The sequence below is a fragment of the Episyrphus balteatus genome, chromosome 3 (genome assembly GCF_945859705.1).
Source record: "Episyrphus balteatus chromosome 3, idEpiBalt1.1, whole genome shotgun sequence".
Taxonomy (NCBI): Eukaryota; Metazoa; Arthropoda; class Insecta; order Diptera; family Syrphidae; genus Episyrphus; species Episyrphus balteatus.
In genome coordinates, this window is record NC_079136.1 from 129,228,274 (window position 1) to 129,254,791 (window position 26,518).

Consider the following 26,518-nt stretch of genomic DNA (forward strand, 5'->3'; position numbering starts at 1 on the left):
AAGTCTATACACAACAAACAAAAGCTAAGTAGTATATCGACTACAGATCGCGATCTGTTCGATTTACTACGAAACTCACTACACAGACTCCCTCTAGCATGTAATTGAGTAATTTTCTAGTAGGAGCGAGCGAGTATATTGCGTATACACAAAATGGGTGGTACAATAACATGTGGGTGTGTCAGCTTCACAGTGTTGTAAGTGACATGAATGAATTTACGGACTTTGATAAGGAAAAATTGATTTTTAATGCTTAGACATTTCTTGGACAGCAAACAATGTTGTTGTTCTGGACGAGATCAATACAATGAACTTGGCCCATAACGATAACAAGTCATTTTTTGACTCCTTTTAGTGACCTGCCGCATAGTTGATAAAAGGGATTGGCTATAGTTTGCTTTACTAACTGGCCGAGAGAACTGGAACTAAACGAAGGTGAGGCTATAAGTTGTTATAAATTTAAAAACATATTGCTTGACAATGCGACACCACTTATGTATGACAAATATAAAAGTTTTGTTTGGTATTTATCATAAATGACAAAGCCTAGTTATCTGATAAGAGGTTTTTTTTTTCTATGCAGTTTTAGCAAAGTCTTATGAATGGCTAATAAAAATGGGAGAGATAAATAATTTGTAGCAAATGCGTTAAGTGTTTTAGTTTTACTACTCATATTGGCATTAGCCTGTTTGATTTGAATTGGTAGTTATTTTATGTGACATTCATCAGTAGTGATAATATAATATGTATATCAAAGGGTTACAAATCGAAAAATGCCATTCTTGCAGCCTTTTTTTTGTTTAATTGGTTCATTTTGTGTTAAAGAGTATGAGATAGTTTCGATTTGTCAATTTTTTTTTTTTAGTTACCATTTATCAAAAAAATTCAGGTTGGGTCAAAATTCTGCTTTCAAATTCTGTTTTACAAAATTCTGCTTTTCAAAATTCTTTTTTTTTCAAAATTCTGCTATTCAAAATACTGCTTTTCATAATTTTACTTAACAAAATTCTTCTAAAAATTTAATACTGAAAAGCGTGTGCTTCTTAACATTTTCCAAACTCTTTTTTAATTTTATGCAGAATTTTGTAAAATCATCTTCTCGCAAAATGTAGGTACCTTACCTATACTGCTTACTTTTTGTTACTTACCTACATACATACTTACTTTGTCTTTTTTGATTGATAAATTCAATAAACTTGTAAATCTTAAGGAATGGTTTTTGGTATTACATATTTTCGAAAAATAATTGAAAATTTATCAGCAGAATATTCGAAAGTCAGAATAGAAAAAAAGCAGATTTTTAAAAATCTGAATTTTCGTAAAAACAGCAGAATTTTGAATCCAGAATTTTGACCCGCTCCCAAAAAATTCATACCATAGTGAAAAAATCTCATTCTAAAATGATTTTCATATTCCCATTTTGTTAAAAAAAAAAGGACGAAGGCCAACAAAACATGAATCTTCGAATTTGAGTTTTTTTTCACTACATGGGCTTTCTTTTTATTTTGGAGCGTGATTTTGGGTTTTCATGATTTTGGGCTTTAATGGTTTTCTGAACACCGAAATTTCAATTCCTATGTCTTTTTATTAATTTTTTTTTCAAATGTTGATTTTTTGGTTTACTTGGTTTTTGATTTCGTTTTTTTCTATTTTTTGTTTTCAGAATGCCTTTGCAATCCAATTGGAGCAATAACTTTAATTTGCGAAAAACGTTCAGGCCAATGCCCATGTCTGTCCAATGTCACCGGAAGACGCTGTGATAAATGCCGTCCGGGTCATTGGAACCTCACAGCTGGCAATGGTTGTTTCGACTGCCGATGTGACCCAGTCGGATCTAGAGGCAGCGAATGCAACCCCTGGACTGGACAATGTGATTGCAAGATCGGCATTAGCGGTCAACGCTGTGATCAGTGTCAAGAGGGATTCTATGGATTTACAAATGACGGTTGCATTCGCTGTGATCCTTGCCCGGTGGAGGGTCAAGTGTGTGATCCTTTCAATGGGAGATGCATCTGCCCACCGAACAGTCGAGGTCTACGCTGTTCACAATGTGTCCCGGGAACATGGGGCTGGCAGAGTAGAGTCGGTTGTATAAATTGCGACTGTGACATGATCGGTTCGATTGGACAAGTGTGTGATGCAGTTTCGGGACAATGTGTCTGTCGAGAAGGATATTCGGGGAGAAAATGTGAAACCTGTGCAGTTGGGTATTTCGGATATCCAGAATGTCGTCGTTGTAATTGTGATCTTCATGGATCTTTCATGCGACCAGATGGTCTAATTGCATGTGACACAAATGGTCAGTGTCCATGCAAGTCCTTGGTAATTGGACTTAAGTGTGACACATGTCGACAGGGAACATTCGGTTTGTCAAATCTGAATCCCGAAGGTTGTACGCGATGTTTCTGCTTTGGTCGATCTGATCAGTGCGCCCAAAGTGAATGGTCATGGGGACATATTCGAATGCCGGGTGCAAGGAATTTGAGTATTCAATACATGCATCCATCTTCAGTGCCAAATAGTGAATTTGAGTATATTGTGGTGAGTTTATTCTTTGATCATCATGATCAACTTTTTAATGTGTCAAAAAACCTCTTTCAGATCATTCAAATGGAAGGCAGCAAATCCTACCGTGAAGATGCCGAACTAAGCACAATGAACAATTTGAATTTGATACCAAAATCTACAGGAAACATCTCCATTGGAGCCTATACAACTTTCTATTATCCTCTCTACTTTCAACTTCCTCCACAATTTTATGGCGATCGAACCAGTAGTTATGGCGGGAATCTAGTTTACACGCTCCTCACCGATGGTGGAGGCAATTGTCTGGACAGAAAGATCCTTCTTCAATTTCCTTTAGTACAAATTCACGCACATTCAAGGCTAATTCTGGATTTCTTTGAATATGAAGATAGGATCTATACGAACAATGATACTTTTAGTGTACCGTTGCATGAGTCTTATTGGAAGCTTCATCAAAATGGGCACGATGTAGATAGATCGACTATGATGGCTGCATTGCAGAATATCAAACATATCTTTCTGAGAGGAACAACGACAATGGACTTTGTACAAGTAATGTAGGTTTTAAAAAGGTTGACAAGTCTTGAAAGGTCTTGAGAATTAATCTTCTATTTTTAGTATTCAAAATGTCCATATGGACACTGCAATTTATGTTTATGGATCGACTAATATGATCGCCAAAGGTGTCGAACGGTGCAAATGCCCGAAAATGTACGAAGGCTTGTCATGTCAAGACCCTGGTGCCGGCTATTATCGATGGAAGAATACCACCGAAATTCAAAGCACGTTTATTGAAGATCTGATTGGACGGGCTGCTCCGTGTCATTGCAATGGAAGAAGTAACGAATGTGATCGTGAAACTGGAGTTTGTTTGGTAAGAAACCTTTCCAAGGTATTTCAAGAATTTCACGAACTTCTGTTTTATTTTGAAGAACTGTCGGGGTAATACTGGTGGCGATCACTGTGATCGTTGTGCGGAGGGCTTCTATGGCGATCCGAATATTGGAAGTTGTCGATCTTGTCCCTGTCCAGAGACTAGTCGGAACTTTGCCAAAGGCTGCACCGTGTGGAATGGTGAAGTTAGCTGTATCTGTCGACCTGGTTATACTGGAGCCTTGTGTGATCGCTGTAGAGCTGGTTTCTTTGGATCTCCAAGATCGATCAATGGAACTTGTCGATCTTGTGATTGTAACCCTGATGGTATTGCCGTCGATGAATGTAATGAAGAAACTGGTCAATGTCACTGTCGGCCAGGAGTTACCGGTCGCAGGTGTGATGTTTGTGTAGCCGAGAGGCATTTCCTTGAAGATCGTCGGTGTAAACGTGAGTTCTTTAATTTCCTCTTAACTTTTCCAATCAAAAGTTATAAAATAACCTCTTTTTCTAGTCTGTGATAATTGCACTTTACAACTTTTGGACTATGTGGACCTTATTGGCCATAAACTACGGCGAGGTATGGCTCATATGGACTTGACTGGCATCCCAGCTCCATGGTTAAAACTTGACGAATATGAGGAAAATCGATTAGATGTGACAGATGAGTTACAAGACTATACCGATGCTAAGCGAATGATGCTTAACTACGACGACAATACCTTACAAAAACTTGGTTCCTATGCTGAGAACAATAAGTTCCAATCTCGAAAAGCTGCTGCAACTGGAGCTAAACGAACTGAAGCAGTGTCGATTTTGAGAAAAGAATCCACTGACCTATTTTTAGATATCGGAAATGTTCGATCAAACATTATCGACACTATTTTCGCTCTGAATAATTACGGAACCGAAGATCATCACATGAGTTTGCCTCTGGTCTTGCAAGAAGCCCGCTACTATCTGCATCAAATTCAGCAACATGATCAATCGGTACAAAATATTCGTGGCATTTGGTCGAAGGCTTCTGATTTATTCTATTCCTGTGGCAATGCTTCGGATGCAGCTTTCGACTTGAAGGGTCGTTTAGAAATGTTTATGCGAGATCTGAATAATACCAATTATCGACTTTCTGATGCTCGAATGTTTACTGATAAAACCTTTGAAATGCTGAATGAAATCGATGATATTCATGAGCATATTATTAATTTAAAAAGTTATCTGGTTGAAGATCATGGACAGATTAGGGAGCTTCAAACTGAATTTGATCAGTATCAGAATAATGATTTGGTTGCTGAAACTGATACATATTTGGATATAATCGAAGGGAAACAGGAGCAATTGGATGGAGAAATTGATACAATGGAAAGATTGGCGAGGTATATGAATGATACTTTGGAGGAGAATGATAAAATTCGGAAGGAAGTTTTCAAACATTGGTTGCCAAAGGCTCAAAAACATGCTGCTCGATTGATTGAAAGGTCGAATGAGTATATGAGACAGTTTCAACCAACGAAGAATGGAGCTAGAATTGCTCTGTTGGCAAGGTAGAAGAATTTTTGATATTTAAGAAGATCGAACTGTTAAAGATTATTTTCTCTCGATTTCTAGTTCTGCTCATAAAAATATTTCCGATGCAATTTCTGCTGCACGAAGATCTTCCCTAGAAGCTAAAGAAGGTGTTTCACAGGCACAAAACCAACTCTACCCGAATGATGGTAGTTCGGTCATCGAACGGGCTAAGATTTCCTTGGGGAAGTCAAAGCTTCTGCAGAAGGATGCTCTTCGAGAAATGGAAAAGGCCAATGGTAAGTCGAGTTTTCAACACTTTCCCCCAGTAACATTTGATTGAATATTTCCCCCTCTCTTTATAGTCTTAAAAATGAAGATCAAAATCCATGAAGATCAAGTTGAAGGCATCAAATCACGTATTATCGATGCAGGTATTCGAACAAATAACATTTCGTCAATGCTTACAGCTATTAATTCGGGTGCTTCGAAAAAAATGGCTTTGGAGAGTATTGAAATGGCTGCTAGAGTTTCGGAACAAATGAATGCAGAAAATCGTAAAGCACTCGATATAAACGATGATATTTTAAGACTTCGTGAGAAATTCAATTTGTTGGAACCTGATTTTGCTATAAAATTGGGAATGGCTGAAGAGAATATATCACTGACAAAAACTAATATCCGATTGGCTAATATATCGTTGAATTTTGTGGAGGAGCAAACAATGAAGGCGCATCAGAAGTTTGAAATTTGGAATGATACCATGTCGAAACAGATGCAAGAGCTTAGGGATAAGATTGCAAAGGCAAGGCATGCTGCTGAAGGGGTGAGTTAAAAAAAATTGAATTAAGCCACATGTCGTCTTACATAACGTTACGTTACGTCACGTTTTTATTACGTTACGTCACGTTCTACTTACTTTTCGTCACGTTTTTATTACGTTACGTTATTGAAAATTCCCATTGAGGGTTGATTTTATTCTCCTTACTTAATTTTTGTTTTTAAATTTACTTCCTCTTTTTTTTTAGATCAAAGTTTCGGTGGAATCAGTGGGTCCAAAATGTGTTCGATCTTACCTTCCATCGTCCTACGGACTGTCGACCTCAAATTCCATAAAACTTAGCTTCGCTTTAAACAATACCAACGGCAACTCACCTCTGATATACATCAAAGCTCGAGATGGCAGATACATCTCTCTGGACCTTTACAAAAGACGTGTTCGTCTCAAATGGAACTTGGGTGGTAGCACTGAAACAATCACCCATCCTCTAGAAATCCAAACTCGTGATCCACACTACGACGATGCATGGTATCACATCGAAGCCAATCGCACTTTAAACATTGGAAGCTTGTTAGTTCGTCGAATGACCAATCTCGGTACATTGGCACCTTCAATTCCCGTTACAGGTTCGACTGATATTGAATATACTCGATTCTTCCGAACGATAGCAGATACAATATGGCTTGGTGGTTATCCGCCAGAAGCTCAAATGTCAGATCCTTTAATAGGAGAGGGTTTAAATGTGATCATACATCAGGTTGAAGTTGATAATAAACCATTGGGTTTGTGGAATTTCGCACATTCTGATGGTAAATGTGGTGGAGCAATGATTGGGGCACAAGAATCGGCTTCAATGTCGAATTCAAGATATTTCAATGGTTTGGGTTATGCTGAGGTGAAGAAATCCCGACCACGACCGTATCGGAAGAATTTATTTGCATTGCAAATGACTTTTAGGACATTGGACGAGAATGCTTTGTTATTCTTGGCGGTTGACGATAAAAATGTAAAAAAATAGCAATAATTTCCATTTTTCTTAAAATAAGTCATGTCTTTTTTTTCAGAATCGCTCAGTTTCAGTGACCTTGAGTCGTGGACGTATTCTCTTCCGAATTGACTATGGCGATGAATCCAAGCTTGAAATCAACACCACCAAGAAATACAATACTGGTCGATGGGTCAAGATTGAAGCAGCTAGAGAATTTGTTCCCAAACGTGGAACAGAAAATGGAAGCCTTCGAGTGAATAATGATACACCAATCACAGGATCACCAACTGTGCCGATCAAGAGTCATATGTTGCCTGATTTGTCAAAGACAGTTTACTATTTGGGAGGTGTTCCTCCAGGTAAAAACTTTCTGATTTTCAAAAAAAGGAAGAGACATTCATTTTTGTTCAATTTTAGGATTCCGATCAGGTTCCACAAAGGCTCCTGGAGCTGATAATCCCTTCATGGGTTGTATGATGGATGTTCAGATCAATGGAGAAACTTACGATCCACTTGGTAGTTCAACATACTTTGGAGTCGAACAGTCTTGCAAAGATACTGTCACCAAGTAGAGTTTTCGAAATATTCAAAAATACCGTTTTTAACTTATAATTTTCTTTTTTCAGAGCTGGCTTCACTGGGAACGGTTATGTTGAGTTGACTTCCCAATCCCTTCGCAAACGATCAAATACCGGTTTTGTATTCCGGACTCTTCAGCCAAATAGTCTCCTCTTACTGTCTGCTTATCCACCAGAAGTAAGTGGCGATTATGATGCCAAGGACATCAAAGGCAACTATTCAATTAGTGTCCTCGACGGACTCATCCATGTTTGGATAGATTCTGGTCGAAGTCAGATTAAGCTTGTATCAAACTCCTCTGTCAACGATGGAGAGTATCATGTTGTAAATCTCATCAAAAATGGCCGAAAATTCGATCTAATGGTCGATGATGAACTGCAAGACTCTAAAACACTAATTGGCTCCCCCACAATGGTTAGCATGCCTCGCGAAGCAGGTGGTCTCTATGTGGGTGGAGCTCCAGAATATACAGAGTATAAACAATTAGCGCCAACATTAATACCCCTAGAGGGTGCCATACGCGATATTGTGTTCAATAATAAGACTGTCAATTTTAATCAAGCTTTAAGCTTTTCAAATGTTCAAATTGGACGAAATGGTCCTCAGATGGGTAGCGTCAATGGAATGTATGATGTTTTAATGAAAACCGAACCAATTGGCAAGAGTTTTACTGCAGCTCCTGAAGGATGTCAAAGAGTAAGTTGAGAATTATTTTTTAACTTTTTCTTCTTTCATTTTTTTTAAAAAGAGTTTTTGTTTGAGATTGTTTATAATTTTTCTTTTTATAGGATTTTAGTTGTTAAACAAAGGCTATGTTAAATAAAATTATTTAAAAAAAATTCTATTCTATGGAGACAGTACGAGCTTTCAAAAACTATCAAACTAATCGAAAGTTATTTTTAAAAAATAAGACAAAATAATAATGTGGTTGTGGTCTTCTAAAAAAAAAACTAAAAGTCTAAACTAATACCAGATGGCGCTGAAGCTTCTTTTGAACAAAAAAAAAAAAAAAAAAAATAATTTATGTATATAATTTTAATAATTTGCACTTAGATTTAATCATAATAATTATCACTTTACTTAAAAAAAAGACATTTAATGTTTTTTTTTTTTGGATTCTTGAATTTTTTTTTTTTCTATAAATATTAATCATTAGTTTTGTAATAATATTAATTATAACTTTCATCTCTTTTAAAAAATTCATTTAATTCATTCATACATAATATAACTGCTTTTCATTATCATGGCTTTTTGTGTTGTTCGTTGAGCATTTTTTTTGTTAACAACAAAATATTTTATTGGATTTTGATTACAGAGAAAATAATAAAAAAAATGTTTTATGCAAAAAATTAAACAAAAAATCTTTTATTTCATTTTTTTTTTAACTTAAAAAAAATTATTAATATTTCATCTTTTTACTAAATCATCAAAAAAAAAAATAAAAAACAAAATAGAAAAACTAACATGAGATTAATTTTGGTTGTAGCAAAGACTAACACAAAACGCTGTGGGAAGAAAAGTAGGTTATATTGTTGATGGGATTTTCAATCGTCAGTAGGACTATGAAAAGAACAGTACCAACACAAGCTTTAAACATTTTTAAAGTTGGCCCTAAAGCAAAGGTTTAGGAAGATTTTTCAACTAACATTTTCTTTGGTCTTACTTGGTTTTTTTTTTTTATTAAATCATTATAAGTTGAGATATTGAGAGCTTGAAGCAACCCATACTTTTCTAAAAGTTTTTTGTGTCCTGATTCCGAAGTCAAAAATTCACTTACTTTTAATATAAACAGGTTAAGAACGCGATTTTTCGGTACTTTTGACATCGAGTTACAGCACCGTTATTTTTTTTGGCAAAACTATTAATGCAATCTAAAAACGCCATATTTTATCGTCTGAATAAAATATATATATTTTTCTAAATTAATTTTTTTCTCAAAGATATTGGAAATAAGAATTTAAGATATTTAAAAATCTTAAGGGTTAATATAACTATGTAATTGTTTTTTGAAGCAAATGCTAATTTTCGACTTCTGTATTGATTTAAAAAACACAACAAATTACGGAAAATATATATTTTGGATTAAATATAAAATAAGAACTTCAATGAAAATTAGTATTTGAGAAATTATAGCGCGAATAGTGATGAATATAGTTCAAAAACTTGACTTGATAAATCTGTAAAAAGTTTTGAACGCATAAAAAAGTTTTTGCTCCAAACTTTTTGTTTTTATTTGCCGACCATTGTTATCGACAATGGGCCTTACTAATAATCAAATTTAAAGCTCGCTTTAATTTTTACCTTAATTCCACATATTTCACAATACCAAAAACCAATTTAATAGTCAGGTTAAAGGCTAAATCTAGGTTAAATTTTATAGTTGAGTTTCCCAACTATAAATTTTAATCGAGCATTAGCCGTTAACTTGACTATTAAATTGGTTTTTGGTATTGTGAAATATGTAGAATTAAGGTAAAAATTAAAGTCAGCTTTATATTTGATTATTGGTAGGGCCCAATAAGTAATAAGCCAAATAAGCTATCACTCCAAACGACCTTAGGGTTTCAAGACATTTCTTTCTAGTTAGTTTAGCACTAAACTCATATTTTGGGATGCTGGATAGAAACAAATAGTATTAAACCAACTTTGTTTGCGTGACTTTTTTTTTCTGTTTTTACCTAATGGCTTTTAAAATCTTATATTAGTGCATCCGCAGCTTTGTTGGTCCAAAAGGTTAAAATACTGCCATTCAAAAGTTCTCAAATTTTATAATTGGAGATTTGGGAACATTATATGAAACCTAAACCAAAAGCGTCAGTGTCAGTCAGATAAGGACTTGTGGCCTCGTTAACAATTTTTACTTGCTATTAGGTTTCACTTGAAAGAAAGGTTGATAGAGAAATACAAAATAGTGGTTTTTATCCATATTGTCCGTCTCTGGTCTGTACGAGTGCACACTTGTGTGTCCGGTAGGTTCATCTCTATGGCCTAATTTTGACGTGTTTCATTCCTATAAACTATGAGCAAAAAATGATAAATTCCCCCAATCTACTTAAACCTCTTCCCTTAACAGGTTGGCAGTTATTCCTACGAACCGAATGCTTTTAAATTCGGTGACAATCATCACAGCTATTCCCAACTAAATTTACAAGCTCGTAACTTTTGGCAACGGAATTTCCACATTGAATTCGATTTCCGTTCATTCTATCCGAATGGTTTAATCTTCCTAGCACCTGGTACAAAAGAAAAACAAAAACACTATGTCAGTTTACTCCTTAAAGATGGTCATTTGCTGTTAATTGTTCGTGGTCGTAGACGTGAAGAACTTCAATTGACGGCAAAACTTAACAACGGTGAATGGCATCATGTTAATATAAATTGTCAAGATCGAAAAGTTACAATGAGTGTTGAAATTGGTACAACAGATCAAAAAACATCAGCACAAATGAAAGTTCCCAAAAAAATTAGTGCATCATCATCGATTTATGTTGGTGGTTTGCCAGAACAACCTGTGAATGTGCCAAATGAATTGGCATTGAAATTGGAAGGTTTCAAGGGATGTCTAAGAAAAATGAATATAAATGGAACAACACAGGATTTGGCTAGACCTGGAAAGCATTTGAATGTTGGACAATGCTTTCCCAAAGTCGAAAAGGGATCGTATTTTCCAGGCGATGCTTATGCGATTTATAGTGAGTTTTTTTTTAGAAATTTAATAAAATAAAAGTTGAAATAGATTATTAATTTTGGAATTTCTTTTTGTAGAGAAAAACTTTCACGTTGGAAAATATTTGGAACTAGAAATGGAATTTCGAACTTCTGAGTTAAATGGTATCCTTCTCAGTGTATCAGAACCAAATGGATTTCCAGCATTGTCATTAGAAATTCACACAGGAAATGTAAGATATACATTTTTATTATAAATTCGCTCACTAACTTTGTCTATCTATTTGTTTTTTTAGGTAATTCTTTCATGTGATCTTGGCGATGGTAACCCTTTCCGAGTCCAATCGATTCTTCCTTCGAAATATGCCATTTGTGACAATAAATGGCACAACATTTCCGCTTTGTATGACTTTGAACAGATAGCACTTCGGATAGACAATCATCCGGCGATTATTTCAGTCGCCCAACACCGAGTTACTGGGAAGGTTCAAACAAAATCCGCTCTCTACATTGGCGGTGTTCCGGGTAAATCACACTCATTACATAACTAAATAGTCACCAAACATCGACTAGCGTCGATAGAAAAAATTTAATAAATCTTTAGAATTTTGGTATTTAAAAAAAAGTTACGTATACGCCACGGTGACGTTTTGAGTTTTAACTATAAATTACTTGAATTTATATACAAATTTTCTGCATTGGCCCAATTTTTAAATAAAGTGGTCTTTCTTGATTATACACTTACCATACAAATTTTAAAAAAGTAGTGTTTCGAGGTTTTTAAATCTCAAAGCCGGAACAAACCTCTTGAAAACGATTTCTTATGGAAATTTTACTTTTTATTTCAGACATTGCACCAAGTGGCACCCTATTGACGAGAGAAAACTTCAAAGGATGCATACGAAATGTTTCGATTCGAAATGAACGACGCGACTGGATTGACATGGATGGCCTTCATAATGTTCTTTTAAGCGAATGTTTAGTTGTGAATTAAAAAAAAAAATAAACTATAAAAAAAAAATCGCAACAACCATTACGTTCCCACCAAATGTGACGACACCCCGACTTATATAATAAACTTTATTGATTCGATTTGTCTGAATCACTGCCATATACGCTTAAAATTTAAGAATTTATTTTAATTCATCAAAAAACTTAAATAAATAAAAAAATAAAACCAATGACTGCCATTTTTGAAAGAAAAAAAAAAAAATCTACATAAGCTTTGTTAAAAGTAGGCGCATTTAAACATACATAAACACATACAAACCAGTAACTGCATTTTCTGTTTTCCAAATGATGTAGGTAAAAATATAGTTTTTTTTTTGTTTTGAAAACGAGTTGAGATTGAAAAAAAAAAACAAAGCAATAGTACACACAATGAGGCTTGTTTTATGTTTTATGTTTTTTTTTTTTTTTTTAATTTTTTATTTTCCATAATTTTACTCATAATCTTGTTTGTTATTTAATTTATGTTTTAGTTTTTTTTTTCTGTCCTCTTTATAATTTCGATTAATTTATTTAATATGTTTTTTCTTTTCCATTAAGAAAAAATCCAAACTTATACAAAAAACAAACAAACAAACAAACAAAGAATCTCTTCTCATAAATATACATAATAATGCAATTATATAGTTGTTCTTAATTTTTTGTCTTTGTATAAATTATTTAGTTTTTATTTTTAAGTTTAAATAATAAATTATGTAATAACAAATGCATTTGTAAATAATTTAGTTATTAGAAAAAATAATAGTATTAAATAACAAAATACTAAATAACGAATTAAAAATATATCGATTAGTTATTTTTTTAAATACAAAAAGTAGAAAAATACGATAAAATTTATATTTTAGATTTTAAGAAATTAAATCATAGATATAAAAAAAGAACATTTTTAATTTATTTTGATTTTATTAATTTAAGTGTCATAGAGAAAGTTTTAAATAAAATTAACTAAATCATTATATGAATCTATAAAAAAAAATTAATAATTTATTGTTCTGTTCTGTTTTGATTTTATTTTTCAAAACTCTTAAAGGTAAGTAGATCCTAGATCATTGAGCAATAAGCTTTCTTAAAAATTGGTAATTTGGTAACAATCCAAGCAAGGATTTCATGAAGTCCTGGATCCTAACCTAAAAGAAAAAATAAATTTTAGTTATTCTCGTAACTTATTCTCTTAATAATTAAATTTAAAATTTTAATTTTAGGCTTAAGAGACTTATTTTATCCTGTCGCCCAAAAATTGTTTCAATATAATTTTTGTGTTCACAAACTCAATTAACATAAAGAACAGTTGAAAAATTTCAAACAGTTTTGTTTTAAAAAGCCTGCATTGTATATGCAATACATCCAAACTTGCAATTTAGCTGTCAAATATGATATTGATCAATGTATACTTCTAGGAACATTTTTTAAAATACGTTTTTGAAACCGGATGCACTTTGATTTAAAATATTTGTTCGTAGTGTACATTAGGAACTATTTTGGTTTTGAATATATTTATTGCATATTTGAAGGAAAATCAGAAACATTTTGAATGTTTTTTTTGCGATGAAAAAACTCAAAAATCAATTTTTTTTAAGGTTTTAGATAAAAAAAATCAAGGTTAACCATTTAATAATGGATTTTCAAAAAAGTTCTCGAAACTAATCGAGTTATACATCAAAAGAACGGCCTCTTTAAGCTCTATTCATAACTGAAAACCAAAAGTTTCCTGCAGGTTTGGTTTCTGAGATATTTGCAATCGAAATATTTTTTTTTTTTATTCGGAAGCAGATATTTTTTTTTCTTTCGGAAGCAGATATTTTCGGATCAAGGTCTCGAAACAAGTTTTGGTTTACAGATATGAGCTCACAATGAATAGGGCTTTCCATTTATGTGAAAAAATCACAAATCTATTTTTTTAAGATTTTCGAGAAAAAATCCCTTGCCTAAAAATAATCGATTTTCAAAAAAGTTCTCGAAATCCATCGAGTTATACATCAAAAGAAAGGCCTCTTTAAGCTCTATTCATAACTGAAAACCAAAAGTTTCCTGCAGGTTTGGTTTCTGAGATATTTGCAATCGAAATATTTTTTTTTTTTTATTCGGAAGCAGATATTTTTTTTTCTTTCGGAAGCAGATATTTTCGGATCAAGGTCTCGAAACAAGTTTTGGTTTACAGATATGAGCTCACAATGAATAAGGCTTTCCATTTATGTGAAAAAATCACAAATCTATTTTTTTAAGATTTTCGAGAAAAAATCAAGGTTAACCCCTTGCCTAAAAATAATCGATTTTCAAAAAAGTTCTCGAAATCCATCGAGTTATACATCAAAAGAAAGGCCTCTTTAAGCTCTATTCATAACTGAAAACCAAAAGTTTCTTGCAGGTTTGGTTCCTGAGATATTTGCAATTGAAGTAATTTTTTTTTATATTCTTTAGTTGTATAGCTTTCTTCAAATTCAATTAAAACGCCATTTTTTATTTTTTAATATTTTGCCAATATATTTCGAGGTGATTTACACCTCATCTTCAGGGCTAAAAATAGTTATAAAATTAGCGTTTTCATATATATGTATATAACAATAATATAATATAATAGATTACCTATGATATAATTATATTTATAACATATAAAATATTTTCACAGGCTACAACATTAATATTTATGAAATGATTGATTTAATTTTTATTTTTGATTTTTAATTTTTAATTAAGAATCAAAACAAGCAAATTACTGAGTACAAATAAATAAAGTAATTATTTATAACAAATTAATATTTATGTTATTTTAAGAACTAACTATTAAGTTATGGTAAGTATTACTATAGTCTTTTTTATCAGTTTTAAAATTACAAGCTATTTCTTCGTACTTAATTATTTGATTTACTTCATGCACTTGTAATTTAAACTTTTGATTTTCAGATTTCAAAATTTTAGTTTCATCGAATTTAAAAGAATGTCCATTTTGTTTAGTATGTTCAGCTAAAGCGGCGATATTTTTGTAAGATGAGCCTTCGAGGACTTTCTTGCATTCATTTTTATGTTGATTGATACGACAACCTAATTTTTGTATTGTTTCACCAATATATATTTTTGGGCAGTCATTGCATGGAATAGAGTAAACTACTCCACTTTTATTTGTTTTCTCAATCTTTGATTTTGTATTAGCGAAAAAATGAGATACTTTGTTATTTGGTCTCATATATAATTTTTTTTTATTCGGAAGCAGATATGTAGGTATTTTTTTTTTCTTTCGGAAGCAGATATTTTCGGATCAAGGTCTCGAAACAAGTTTTGGTTTCCAGATATGAGCTCACAATGAATAGGGCTTTCCATTTATGTGAAAAAATCACAAATCTATTTTTTTAAGATTTTCGAGAAAAATCAAGGTTAACCCCTTGCCTAAAAATAATCGATTTTCAAAAAAGTTCTCCAAATCCATCGAGTTATACATCAAAAGAAAGGCCTTTTTAAGCTCTATTCATAACTGAAAACCAAAAGTTTCCTGCAGGTTTGGTTCCTGAGATATTTGCAATTGAAGTAATTTTTTTTTATTCGGAAGCAGATATGTAGGTATTTTTTTTTTCTTTCGGAAGCAGATATTTTCGGATCAAGGTCTCGAAACAAGTTTTGGTTCACAGATATGAGCTCACAATGAATAGGGCTTTCCATTTATGTGAAAAAATCACAAATCTATTTTTTTAAGATTTTCGAGAAAAAATCAAGGTTAACCCCTTGCCTAAAAATAATCGATTTTCAAAAAAGTTCTCGAAATCCATCGAGTTATACATCAAAAGAAAGGCCTCTTTAAGCTCTATTCATAACTGAAAACCAAAAGTTTCTTGCAGGTTTGGTTCCTGAGATATTTGCAATCGAAATATTTTTTTTTTTATTCGGAAGCAGATATTTTTTTTTCTTTCGGATGCAGATATTTTCGGATCAAGGTCTCGAAACAAGTTTTGGTTTCCAGATATGAGCTCACAATGAATAGGGCTTTCCATTTATGTGAAAAAATCACAAATCTATTTTTTTAAGATTTTCGAGAAAAATCAAGGTTAACCCCTTGCCTAAAAATAATCGATTTTCAAAAAAGTTCTCCAAATCCATCGAGTTATACATCAGAAGAAAGGCCTCTTTAAGCTCTATTCATAACTGAAAACCAAAAGTTTCCTTCAGGTTTGGTTGCTGAATTATTTGCAATCGAAATTGTTGGACCCAACAAGTTTTGGGTTTTCTATTCCGCCAAACCTGTTACAAAATGACTTAATTGTTATTCATCTTTCAACACACTTACACAATTATATCACCCTCCCACAATCGCACAACTTCCTGTTTAATCCATTTGCCAACCCAGCCAACAACGCTCAACGAACCGAAAATTACCAATTTTACGACTCTTGAAATCAAACCCTCCCATAAATTACCAATTCACCATAAACGCATAACAATTTACTTCTTCAATTGAAATGCAACAAACACAACAATGCAAACTAAAACCAAAACGAACTCACGCATTTGCTTTTCTTTAATAAAAAATTACTAAAATAGTTTTCCAATCTTTTGCATTCGTCTAAAGCCCAAGCTATCATCGTGATCAGTGAGAGTGAAAAATTTACTAGAAACTCATCCACGCATGTCAATTCACCTGTTGGATGCGTTCCATCAAACAGGCCTTACGATACGATGCGGTTGGCGGGTGGGGCACGCACTCCGACTGCATAGACACACACTATAAGCTGGAGTGACTGATCTGTCACTTTGTCTTTGATGCTTGATTCACATTTAGCTCACGTAATGCAGCTTTATACGTTCCGTAACGACTCCGCCGACTACGATGATGCGGGGCCTAAGCTGTCAAAGGCAAAGGTTGTATATTTAGAGCCTGCCACCTGCGCCATAAACTTGCAACATATTTCTTTATACAAATCACACAAGTTGACTGGCGATGGCGGCGGCGGCCGCTGGTTGATTGCAACGCAAAGATCCTAGATTTGCTTCTACTGCACTTGAGTAGACATCCAAAGTCAATGAGGAACACACCGAAGAGTGAAGAGCGCAGAGACAGACTGCGGCTTAATTGTCTGCCAAATAAATTACTAGCATTAAAAAATCTGTGTGTGCAATCTAAGTGCATCTTTTCTGCCCGTCCGAGACTTCACCGTCATTGTCACTGTGCCGCCTCTCGACTACCATATCAATGCATAGAGAGCAGCCGGAGCTGCCTTCAGAAGGCCACCGAAGACGTAGTCAACCGACATCGTGAGATGGTCATTAATTAGCTCGCTGATGATGGACCTTGAACTTGCATTCAAACTTGTGTGTGCAATGCGATCCACAATCAACTTGGTGCAGTTAGTGGGTGAAAAATGATTTCCCTCTTCACCAACAAAACAAGCCTTATACACACTTTAAGATTCCAGGGTCTCTAAGTCTCTCGAATAAATTTAATGCAAGCATCATCAGAGTTTGTCTAGGTTACCGTGCATCACAGCAGCTGTAGCTGAAGCTTTAAGATTGACGCTCGTGCCACAATTAAATTCTAGAAGCGTGATGGATGAACCGACTGACACAACATCGAACATACATCGTTCGGCAGTTAGGCTTGCCAGTAAGACGCAAATGCAAAATTACTGTCATTGTCACACACGAACTGTCATCGTTTTGCGCTGTGTCGTCGTCGGTCGTGTCCCATCTTGGGACAGACACACTCACAGTGGGACAATGTCAAACCAGCTAGCAGCATTTCCGCGTATAAAGGTGGTATGACAGAGGTGGGGTTGCGATGCGGTGGGGTCCCAAGACGAAAGAAAGAAAGCCTCTTGCCACTTAAAGTAGTTTGTTCATAAATAGCATTGCACTTGTTTCATGTTGCAAAAATATATAATTCCAAGCATAAAGTGCAACAATTTCCGCGATTCGCACGTTTCCATGTTCAACGTGCCTCCATTTATGTAGAAATAATGAAGAGAGTCGTCTTTATGAGTGTATAGCAGGCAGGCATGACTTGTGTGCTGTGCGGTGGCCGTTGTGTTGTCGGAAATCGGAATCAAGACGAAACGGACCAGCTCCTCCGTCGTCATCGACGATATACTTACTCTCCCCTCTTTGTCTCTAAATCTACATAATGATGGTTAGGCTAGTCAGCTAGTTGCTATTCATGGGCTTAGAGATAGATATTTTTAGCTTCCATGTGTTGGCAATGAATATATTGTGAATAGCTCTCTTTGGCAAGTTCGAATTGTCTATATGGAAAATGCGCGAGTTCTGTACAAGAAAAAAAAATGAACAACAAAAATTTAGTTATGAGTAACTCGCTGCTTCAGCTGCTGGTTTAGGATGGTGTAAGCAGCTTAACGATGCATGACAACGTAATTTTCGTGCGAAGAGGGTGTTGCACCCTAGTTGCTGATGGTTGCTAGTGAACGGTGGTGAATGATGGAGATGGTATTGCATTGCTAACAAGACTTCCATGCCAGATAATGACATGTTATGATGGTTTTAGAAAGTTAGACTAGGTACTGGTCAACGGATAACATCGGAAGTAATAGGCATAATGTGCGAGTTCTTATACAAAGACCGGCAGCGAGAAGGTATTAAAAATTAAATTGTTTTTCTAATCACAGAGTTATTTGCTGCATGGTTAGAGTTTGAGGGTCGGATTTCAAAATTTTTGTTCTTTGAAGTTTTAATGACATTTTTTTGACAAGAAGAAAACTAGTGGTTTTGACATTAAAACTCTGAGGGAAGCTTGAAGAACAGAATGATTTAAAAATTCTTCTCTGTAGGTTTCAATCTTGACCTAAAACTGCCCGAGTAAAAATAGAAATTGAATTTTTAAAGAAAAAAATTCTTGACCGCCCCACTACAGCCGCACCATTGCCATTTTGCGGAAAATGTCGCCACACCACTGCTGCACCACCGACGCACCAAGTCCGCACCATTTCATTTTGTATCAAAAAATTTACTGCACCTTGATAAATAGTTTTGGATTGAAAAATAAAAAAAAAAAACTACCGACGAGAAGTAGATTCGAACCCGAGTGTGCAGATCACTTTCAATTAGCAACCCAACGCTTTAACCACTAGACCACCGAGTCATATTTGTACGAACTGGCAGTTTGTTGTTTAAGTCAAAACAATTTCGAAGACGACTTAAACATTTGTAAAAGTACGAGAATAGAATTTTTGATCGCACCATGATCGTGGTGCTGCGGTGGTGCACCTAATTTTTCATTCAAAATGAAATGGTGCAGAAGTGGCGCTGTCGTGGTGCGGTGGTGGTGCACCGATTTTTTCATAAAATGAAAAAAAAAAAAAGTATTTGGAATGAAAAAATTTCAGTTACAAGACTTCAAAGCAACTTCTGGTTTTCACCACAGCTAAAAAGGTAATTTCTTTTAATGTTTCACTGCAAAACTGCTCACGTGTTCTAATCTTAACATCAATCATCTGCATTAAGCTAATATCTCCATAAATCATTTCAACATTTTTATTTGTCATGCCTTGGTACAACTTCCCAAAAAAAAAAACCCTCGGAAATGATCCAAAAAATAAATACATTTTATGTGTGACGTCTTCTCAAGCCTTCTGTCAACATCAACATACAACAATACACATGCACCGAGGATAGAGACCTTCCCTTCAAGCATCTAAAACTTTTCATATTGTTTCCTAAAATAGAATTTCAAAAACAATAAAAAAAATCAGTCACTCGAAATCGATTTGCTTGTACCGCAGCCAACCAATTGAGAGATCCAGGTCAGAAAAATATTACACTCATATCGTTTATTCGGTCAAGTGCGATATGAGACCAACAGCCGCAGACTTTTATGAAAACAATAAAACATACATACCTCCTCTCTGACTTCGCCTCATCCAAAAGTCTTGAATACGATAAAAACAAAAACACTGGGAAGACGGAAGCATCAGATACAAAATTAATAATGACTGCAACGTGTTGCCACTTTGCTATAATAGTGATGGGGTCTGTAGAGGGGGCTGATCGGGCTGAGGGATTTGCTTCAAAAATTATCTAAAAATATATATTTTTGTTTCCATCCAAATATAGATGTATTTGTATAGTGTTGTTGTTGTTTAAGGAGGACGCCTTAAATGTCTGGTAAATTTTTTCACAGTCAATAAATTTGTGACGGTGGAGGCTGGAGCTGGTGCAATGCAGCAAAAAGTGTGAGACGCGTGTATAATAACTGTTGTCAATAAAGTGATTAACGAATGTGTGAAGATATTTTTTTTTATTTTTGGAAATTGATGGTATTTTTCCAAAATTTCCAAAAATTGATAGGCTTGCCTCTGTGGGAAGATCAAAATTTGTTCATTTTAACATAAAATGATTACAAATTAAATGAGCGGTGTTGCATTTTAGGTGTTTTCGTTTATTTCGAATATGAATTTAATCACCGTATAATTGGCGCCCAACGTGGAAGACTCAGTCGCTTCACGTTGAGGGCTAATTAGAATGAAAACAAATCAATTGCAGTAACCGAATTTTGTGGATGTAGTCGATAAAGTTGCCTGCAATTATCCAGTACATTTCAAGGAGTATTCTATCATTCGTCATTCTTCTGAAGTAAAGCGTTCCAGGTTATTACTTTTTGGATATTTTTGCTTTTTTAAATTTTTTTTCGCACTGTAAAATGAGATGTTTGTTATTATATTGAAAGTAATTAGCAACCCTACTCAAATGAAAAAAAAAAAAAACACTAGGAAAAATAAGTTTTCATTGTTTGAGTAGGGTTGCCGAGTGCTTATTTGTATTTAAGAGATGGTTCCTGAAATTTTTTGAATAGAAGGAGGTTTCACTTAAAATAGAATATACAAATAAATTACACTTTAACACTTTCAAATGCCATATATTTTGGCTCAATAATAAGCATTTTTAATGTTGTAGGGTTGCCGAGTACTTGCCCATATTTTAGAGATGGAATCCGATTTGTTTTAAGATAGAAGAGTGTATCAGCTAAAGTTTGCTGTGTATACAAAATTATACTTTCTTGTAGTGTTTTTTTTTATTTTTAATAGGGTTGCCATAGATTAAAATAAAAAAATGCTTCACTACACAATTTTTCACCGGACTTTTGGTTTGCATTTTAAAATTTTCTTATATAATTAGACAACTAAGATAATAATAATTGACTACTGTCATAGATACTGACAATTTTTTTCTTTAAAATAGGGTTGCCACATACAAATTCCCATGTTAAAAGTGTCAACCCTATTTTTTTCATTTTCAGTATCATTTGATACCAATTTTAACATCTAACTTATGAGCTAAATAACTTGGCGGTGGCCACTTGGACCAAAGCGTTCCCGGAATGACAATTAACTAACTTATAATTTAATTAAAGCTTCTAATTCGGTAAAGTATATTAATGACGTCAAGTTTGTAGTTTTGGAGTTAAGTCTTAATAATGTATTAAAAAGCAATTAGTTTGACCATTTTTACTTAAATGTGTATTCACTTAGTCTTAGTTAAAAGTCTAACTACACAATATTAAAAGAGATTCATTACCATTTTATTCATTGATAATCATAATTTTTCACAAAGACATCGTTAATTATTCTATTTTTTTTTTTTTATTTTTTAACAAATTCCTCCTTCACTTTTATTAAGTAGCTAGCTACGTAAAGTAGGTACATATCTTCTAATTAACAATTGTATATATTTTGTTCAACGTGTTAAGGTAAGGTTTTAATTATTGTGCTCGTTTCATTCATTAAACTTGCATAATGCAAACAATTACAAATCGTAAATGTACGAACTATGAGTGAGTAAATCATTGTGTTAAATGTAATAAAACGTATCTTAATCTCAATAGTCTGTAAGGTAGAGTTGCTTTGCTTCACCTTGGGTTATAAAATACATATTTCAATCAACAAATCATTGAAACATCCAAAGGTGAACGAGATTGTAGTCTTTGACGAGGACAATTGCCGAATACGACCCACATTAAATTTAGTAACTCTTGTCTTAGAAGTTCTTAGTGTTTCGCATCTGAACTGTTTCCAACTTTTGTTTGTAATAATTTTAGTACTATCATCTCCATCATACCCTAGACTATAAGGAAATAAAAATAAAAATACAAAAAACAGCACTCTACTTACAAACTTTTGTGTACCTATTTGAAGATAAAACAAAGCCCATATATAATTTTTATTCCTCCCCCCTCTTCATTATAATTCAGCAATTAAACATTTTTTTTTTTAAAAACTTTCTTTTCTCCATCAGATTCAACAAGTAGTCATAATTTTCTTTCCTAATTATGATGCATTAATGCGCATATCATGTGGAACGCATATGCGGTTGGTTGATGGTTGAAAAAAATGGTAAACGAACATCTTTACTCATTAATCAAATGAAAGTGATGAAAATTCTTTTTTCATTTTTGTTCTTCAGACACAGAGTAAATGTGGTTTGAAAAGAATGAAAAAACAACTGACAAAGAACAAAGAATATTACAAGTTATTTAAAGCAAAATTGATTAATTGTTTCTTTGTAATTAAATAGTTAATTTATGTTTTGTTTGCTTTAAAAATATACGATGCCGAAGAATGTAAAATGTAAGTGATTCGTAAGTTTTTTTATGTTTTTTTTTTTTTTTTTTTAATAAAACAATAAGAAATATTTAAATTAGATTTGACCTAACACATCAAATATTGCAATTTTGCAAGCAAATTATATCAGTGTGGAAAGTAAGTGGATCTTTTTTGATATACACATACAATTGGCATTTTTTTGAAATATTTTCTTTTTAATGATGAATGACAAATTCAACGAACTTACTAAAATTCTCCAAGCTTTCAAAACTCTATTTTAGTCTTTCTTACACAGTAATTTTTTAAGGTTGCTTAAAATCTTCCTTAGTGATATCTATATTATATTTTCAGTATTTATATCAATAAATTAATAGATCAGAACAAAATTTCTAGCTGTGGAACGTAAGTGGATCGTGAGTCTGAAATCCATATACAAATTATGTTAGTGACGAGAAGTCAATAAATCTTAAAATGGGTTTTACAGAAAACAAAATACTAATGTGGAACGCATGTGGATCGTAATTTAATCGTCAATTTTTAGTATTAAAAACAAAACAATCACTGCTTTATGATACAGGGCCTTCACTCTATAAGTCTCTTTTATCTTTGCTGACTCTTTTTATTATAATTTATGACAAATTAGATATGTGGAACGTATGTGGATCGTACAACTTAAAATAATTATAATGAAAAGGATTTAAATATATGTTTCTTCATTTACATAAAGAAAAGGTAAGGATTTCTTATTTGGTATTAATTTAATGTGGAACATAGGTGGATCGTAAGTTTCTTTTGTCAAAATCATGGAAATATTTGTAAGTAATTTAAAGAAGTCAGTCAAAATTGTATTTGTGTGGAAGATAAGTGTTTGAAAGAGAATAGAGGGGTAGATTATACTAGATTAATTTACAATGAAGATAAGAGTCCTTAGTCTAAGCAGGCCATAAAACATAAAGATTCTTTTATTTATTTTTACTTGCGATATAGGTACTATATATCAAGTTATGCATTCGTACAAAAAAAAAAAGTTGAGATAACATTTTTCCATGACATTACGATGGTAGACAATGTCAAAAAAGTGGGTCCCGGAAGTCCGTCTGTCTGTCTGTCTGTCTGTATAAGGAGCTACAGCCTAAACGGATAGACCGATTGATGCCATACTTGGTATGTACCGTTATTTGGCGACTCTCCAGAGGGGTTTTTGGAATTAATTTTTTTGGACCAAAAATAACGGTACTTGTCATATACCGATTTTAGTAAAATTGAAATATCTCGAAAACGGCTCCAACGATTTTGTTTAAAAAATTCAAATGTTAGTTTTAAGCTGAGGTCTATATTTCAACGAAAAATTTTTTTTGAAAATCATTATTAACGGTACCTGCCATAGAACCGTTTTTTTCAAATCCGATTATCTCCGAAACTACTTATTCGATTTCAACGAAACTTTTTGTGAAGAAGCATTTATATAATTTAAATATAAACCAAAAATAAAATTTCCAAAAAAATAATTTTTGGATTTTTAAAAAAAATTTGAAAATTTTTTTTTGAAAAATCAAATTTTCGAAAACGGGACATCGAATTTTTTTGAAATTTTGTTTTTAGATGTTGATTAGTGATTTCTACAAAATGGCATTACAATTTTATTTTAAAATTTTTTTTCCAAAAAATTATTTATAAAAAATTGTTTTTTTTTTAAAACGGCTCAAACGATTTTGAAAATTTTTTTTCTAAAAATGCACGTTAATATATCAATCAAAACTGCATACTTGTTTTGGAGGGCAATTTAATTTCAGATTTTATTTTATTTTTTTTTTTAACGAATTTTATTTTTTTTCCAAATTTCTATATAAAAAGTCTTAAAAATGTAAGCAAGTTTAACTCCAAGAGCAAGTTCGTGCGACCCAGTCGTGCATTTTATTTATTTATTTTGTCAGGTTCCACCTTTTGTCCTTTACTTTTTTTTTTTTCATAAATTGTTTTATATAGATAATCAAAACTCTACTGAAATGTGAATTTAATATCTTAAGTCACTATCAACGTCTTGTTTAAAAAACAACCACATTCCCTAAAACAAGTCATTCATCGTCATTGTTCGTGTTGGTTTCATGTGCTTTAACGAGATATCCTCAAACACGATTCACCATCTGAGACGGTCAATGATCATTTTTTCATTTAATTAAATATTAATTAAATGTGTGTTTTTAAAGTCTGGATACAATTGTTATCAAAAAGAAAAAATTTGTAGGCACTCGAATGTGTTTTGCATCAACAAGTTTTGTCATAATGACAAACAGACAAGGAACATGCAATTTGTGGATTATGATGAAAATTGGTTTCCTTGGTTAATAAATGATTAATGACATACCAGTTTGAGGAAATTTTTCATCCTGTATATTTTTTTGAAAAAATTTCAAGATTTTTTATTTTAAACTCAACCGTTTTTTGAACTTTAAATTTCGAGTTATTTGAAGTTTTGTGATTTTTTCACTTTGGTACTTAGAATTTTTAGAGATTTAAAATTTAGGGAAATTTTGGATTACTTGTGATTTTGAATTGTGAAATTTTTTGTTATTTTTTAACAAACGTGACATTTTAAACCAACCCACTCGAATTAGAATCACTTTGTCTACCTCTACATAAAATCTAATACAAAAGCAAACGCAAAATCTAAATCAAATTTAAATTCTATTTTCAGACATTCACACAAAACTGCGTGCATATTTTTGGCTTAAAATATAATTGTTTTGTCTCCATCTCCATTAAAAACAAAAATAAGCACGAACATTTAAAAAACAAAAAAAATCCATACAAATTTAGAAAAAAACACTGATATGACGTTAAACTCCTTTGTCTCGTTATTCTAGGTTCTACCACACCTATACATTCATTTTATTACCCACCATCAAGAGACCTTTTATTCTTTGTATAAAATTTTATGTAGGTATGCGAGGACATACAACAAAAGACATCCAATTAACGGTTTTTTATTCGCGAAGTTCGCACAAAAGTTAAAGTTCGCGGCATGATGATGGATATTATTATAACGAGGAGGTAGAATGTGTGAATGTCCTACCGGAAAATTTTAAATTAGGTTGACATTTCGTTCTTTAAAATTATATATACCTTCAGTCTATCTGCAAGTCTCCCCCACCGATCGCATCAGAAGGCTCATATAATAATTGTGAAGAATCATCCATGTGCATGCGTTTTTTTTCGTTTTTTTTTTTTTCGAAAACTCTGCACAATGGCAAAGCACAGATTTGACTTTGTAAGAAAATGGAGATGGAAATTTTAGAGGTATTTTTTATTACATTTTCATGAGAGTTTTTATTCTTTTGTGAGGCTCTGTGTGTAAAGTGAATTTTTTTTTGTTAGGGCTTAAGTGTCCCTAACGCTTCTTTTTCAGCGTAATTTTTGTTTGTGATGTTGTTAAGGTATGTTATTGGACTGGAGTTGAAAAGCTTTATATAAAACTTTACTATCCATTTTAAAGGATTCGGCTCAAGTTATTTTCCAGGGTTTTGGAGGGCTTGGGATAAAAAATCAAAATCCCAAATCTTAAAAAGCCTGAAAAAAAAAACACAATTCTGAAATTACAAAATCCTACTACCCCAAAGAAATCTTTAATATTGACAGTTTCAAAACTCAGAACCTATGGAAAATTCAAAGCTCACAAATATTTGAACATTTTATAGTTTTTAAGACGGAAAATGTGAAAGACTCAAAATTCTAAAGAGAAACAAAATCAAGTGGTAATGATTCTGAAAGATTTATGATAAATTAAAGAAAAATTGAAATTGTACCTACTCGAATTAAAATCCCAAAAACTTTTATTTGAAAAAATCCAAAATCTAAAAATATTAAAAATGTAAAATTTGGAATGCTATAAGCATTCGGAAAATCAGAGAGCCTGAAATGAAAGTTCTGAATAATTTATAAATTACAAAATTTTGTGGTTCTTAAATTAAATGGCCCAGGATTAAAAATTTTCAGAATTTTTGAATTATCAGGATTTGTTTGATTTTTTGAATTTTTTAAATTGTTTGTTGTGTTTGTCCG

At 32.9% G+C, this 26,518-nt stretch overlaps 1 protein-coding gene across 3 annotated transcripts in view; it reads left to right on the forward strand.

The window, feature by feature from the left end:
• Positions 1 to 12,300, forward strand: part of LOC129916806 (laminin subunit alpha-2) — a 148,598-nt gene extending 136,298 nt beyond the window's left edge. For 2 of the 3 annotated variants that reach the window (XM_055996951.1, XM_055996950.1), the window contains exons 7-21: positions 1,664 to 2,541; positions 2,602 to 3,083; positions 3,145 to 3,400; positions 3,459 to 3,849; positions 3,914 to 4,943; positions 5,008 to 5,204; positions 5,271 to 5,731; positions 5,934 to 6,692; positions 6,751 to 7,033; positions 7,092 to 7,242; positions 7,301 to 7,949; positions 10,327 to 10,945; positions 11,019 to 11,152; positions 11,216 to 11,444; positions 11,768 to 12,300. In XM_055996951.1, coding sequence (XP_055852926.1) covers positions 1,664 to 2,541; positions 2,602 to 3,083; positions 3,145 to 3,400; positions 3,459 to 3,849; positions 3,914 to 4,943; positions 5,008 to 5,204; positions 5,271 to 5,731; positions 5,934 to 6,692; positions 6,751 to 7,033; positions 7,092 to 7,242; positions 7,301 to 7,949; positions 10,327 to 10,945; positions 11,019 to 11,152; positions 11,216 to 11,444; positions 11,768 to 11,913 — 6,665 coding nt within the window. In that variant the 3' untranslated portion in view covers positions 11,914 to 12,300. Of the gene's footprint in view, positions 1 to 1,663; positions 2,542 to 2,601; positions 3,084 to 3,144; positions 3,401 to 3,458; positions 3,850 to 3,913; positions 4,944 to 5,007; positions 5,205 to 5,270; positions 5,732 to 5,933; positions 6,693 to 6,750; positions 7,034 to 7,091; positions 7,243 to 7,300; positions 7,950 to 8,041; positions 8,256 to 10,326; positions 10,946 to 11,018; positions 11,153 to 11,215; positions 11,445 to 11,767 lie in introns of those variants that run through there. The other variant, XM_055996952.1, reaches the window with a different exon arrangement.
• The last annotated feature ends 14,218 nt before the right edge of the window (positions 12,301 to 26,518 follow it).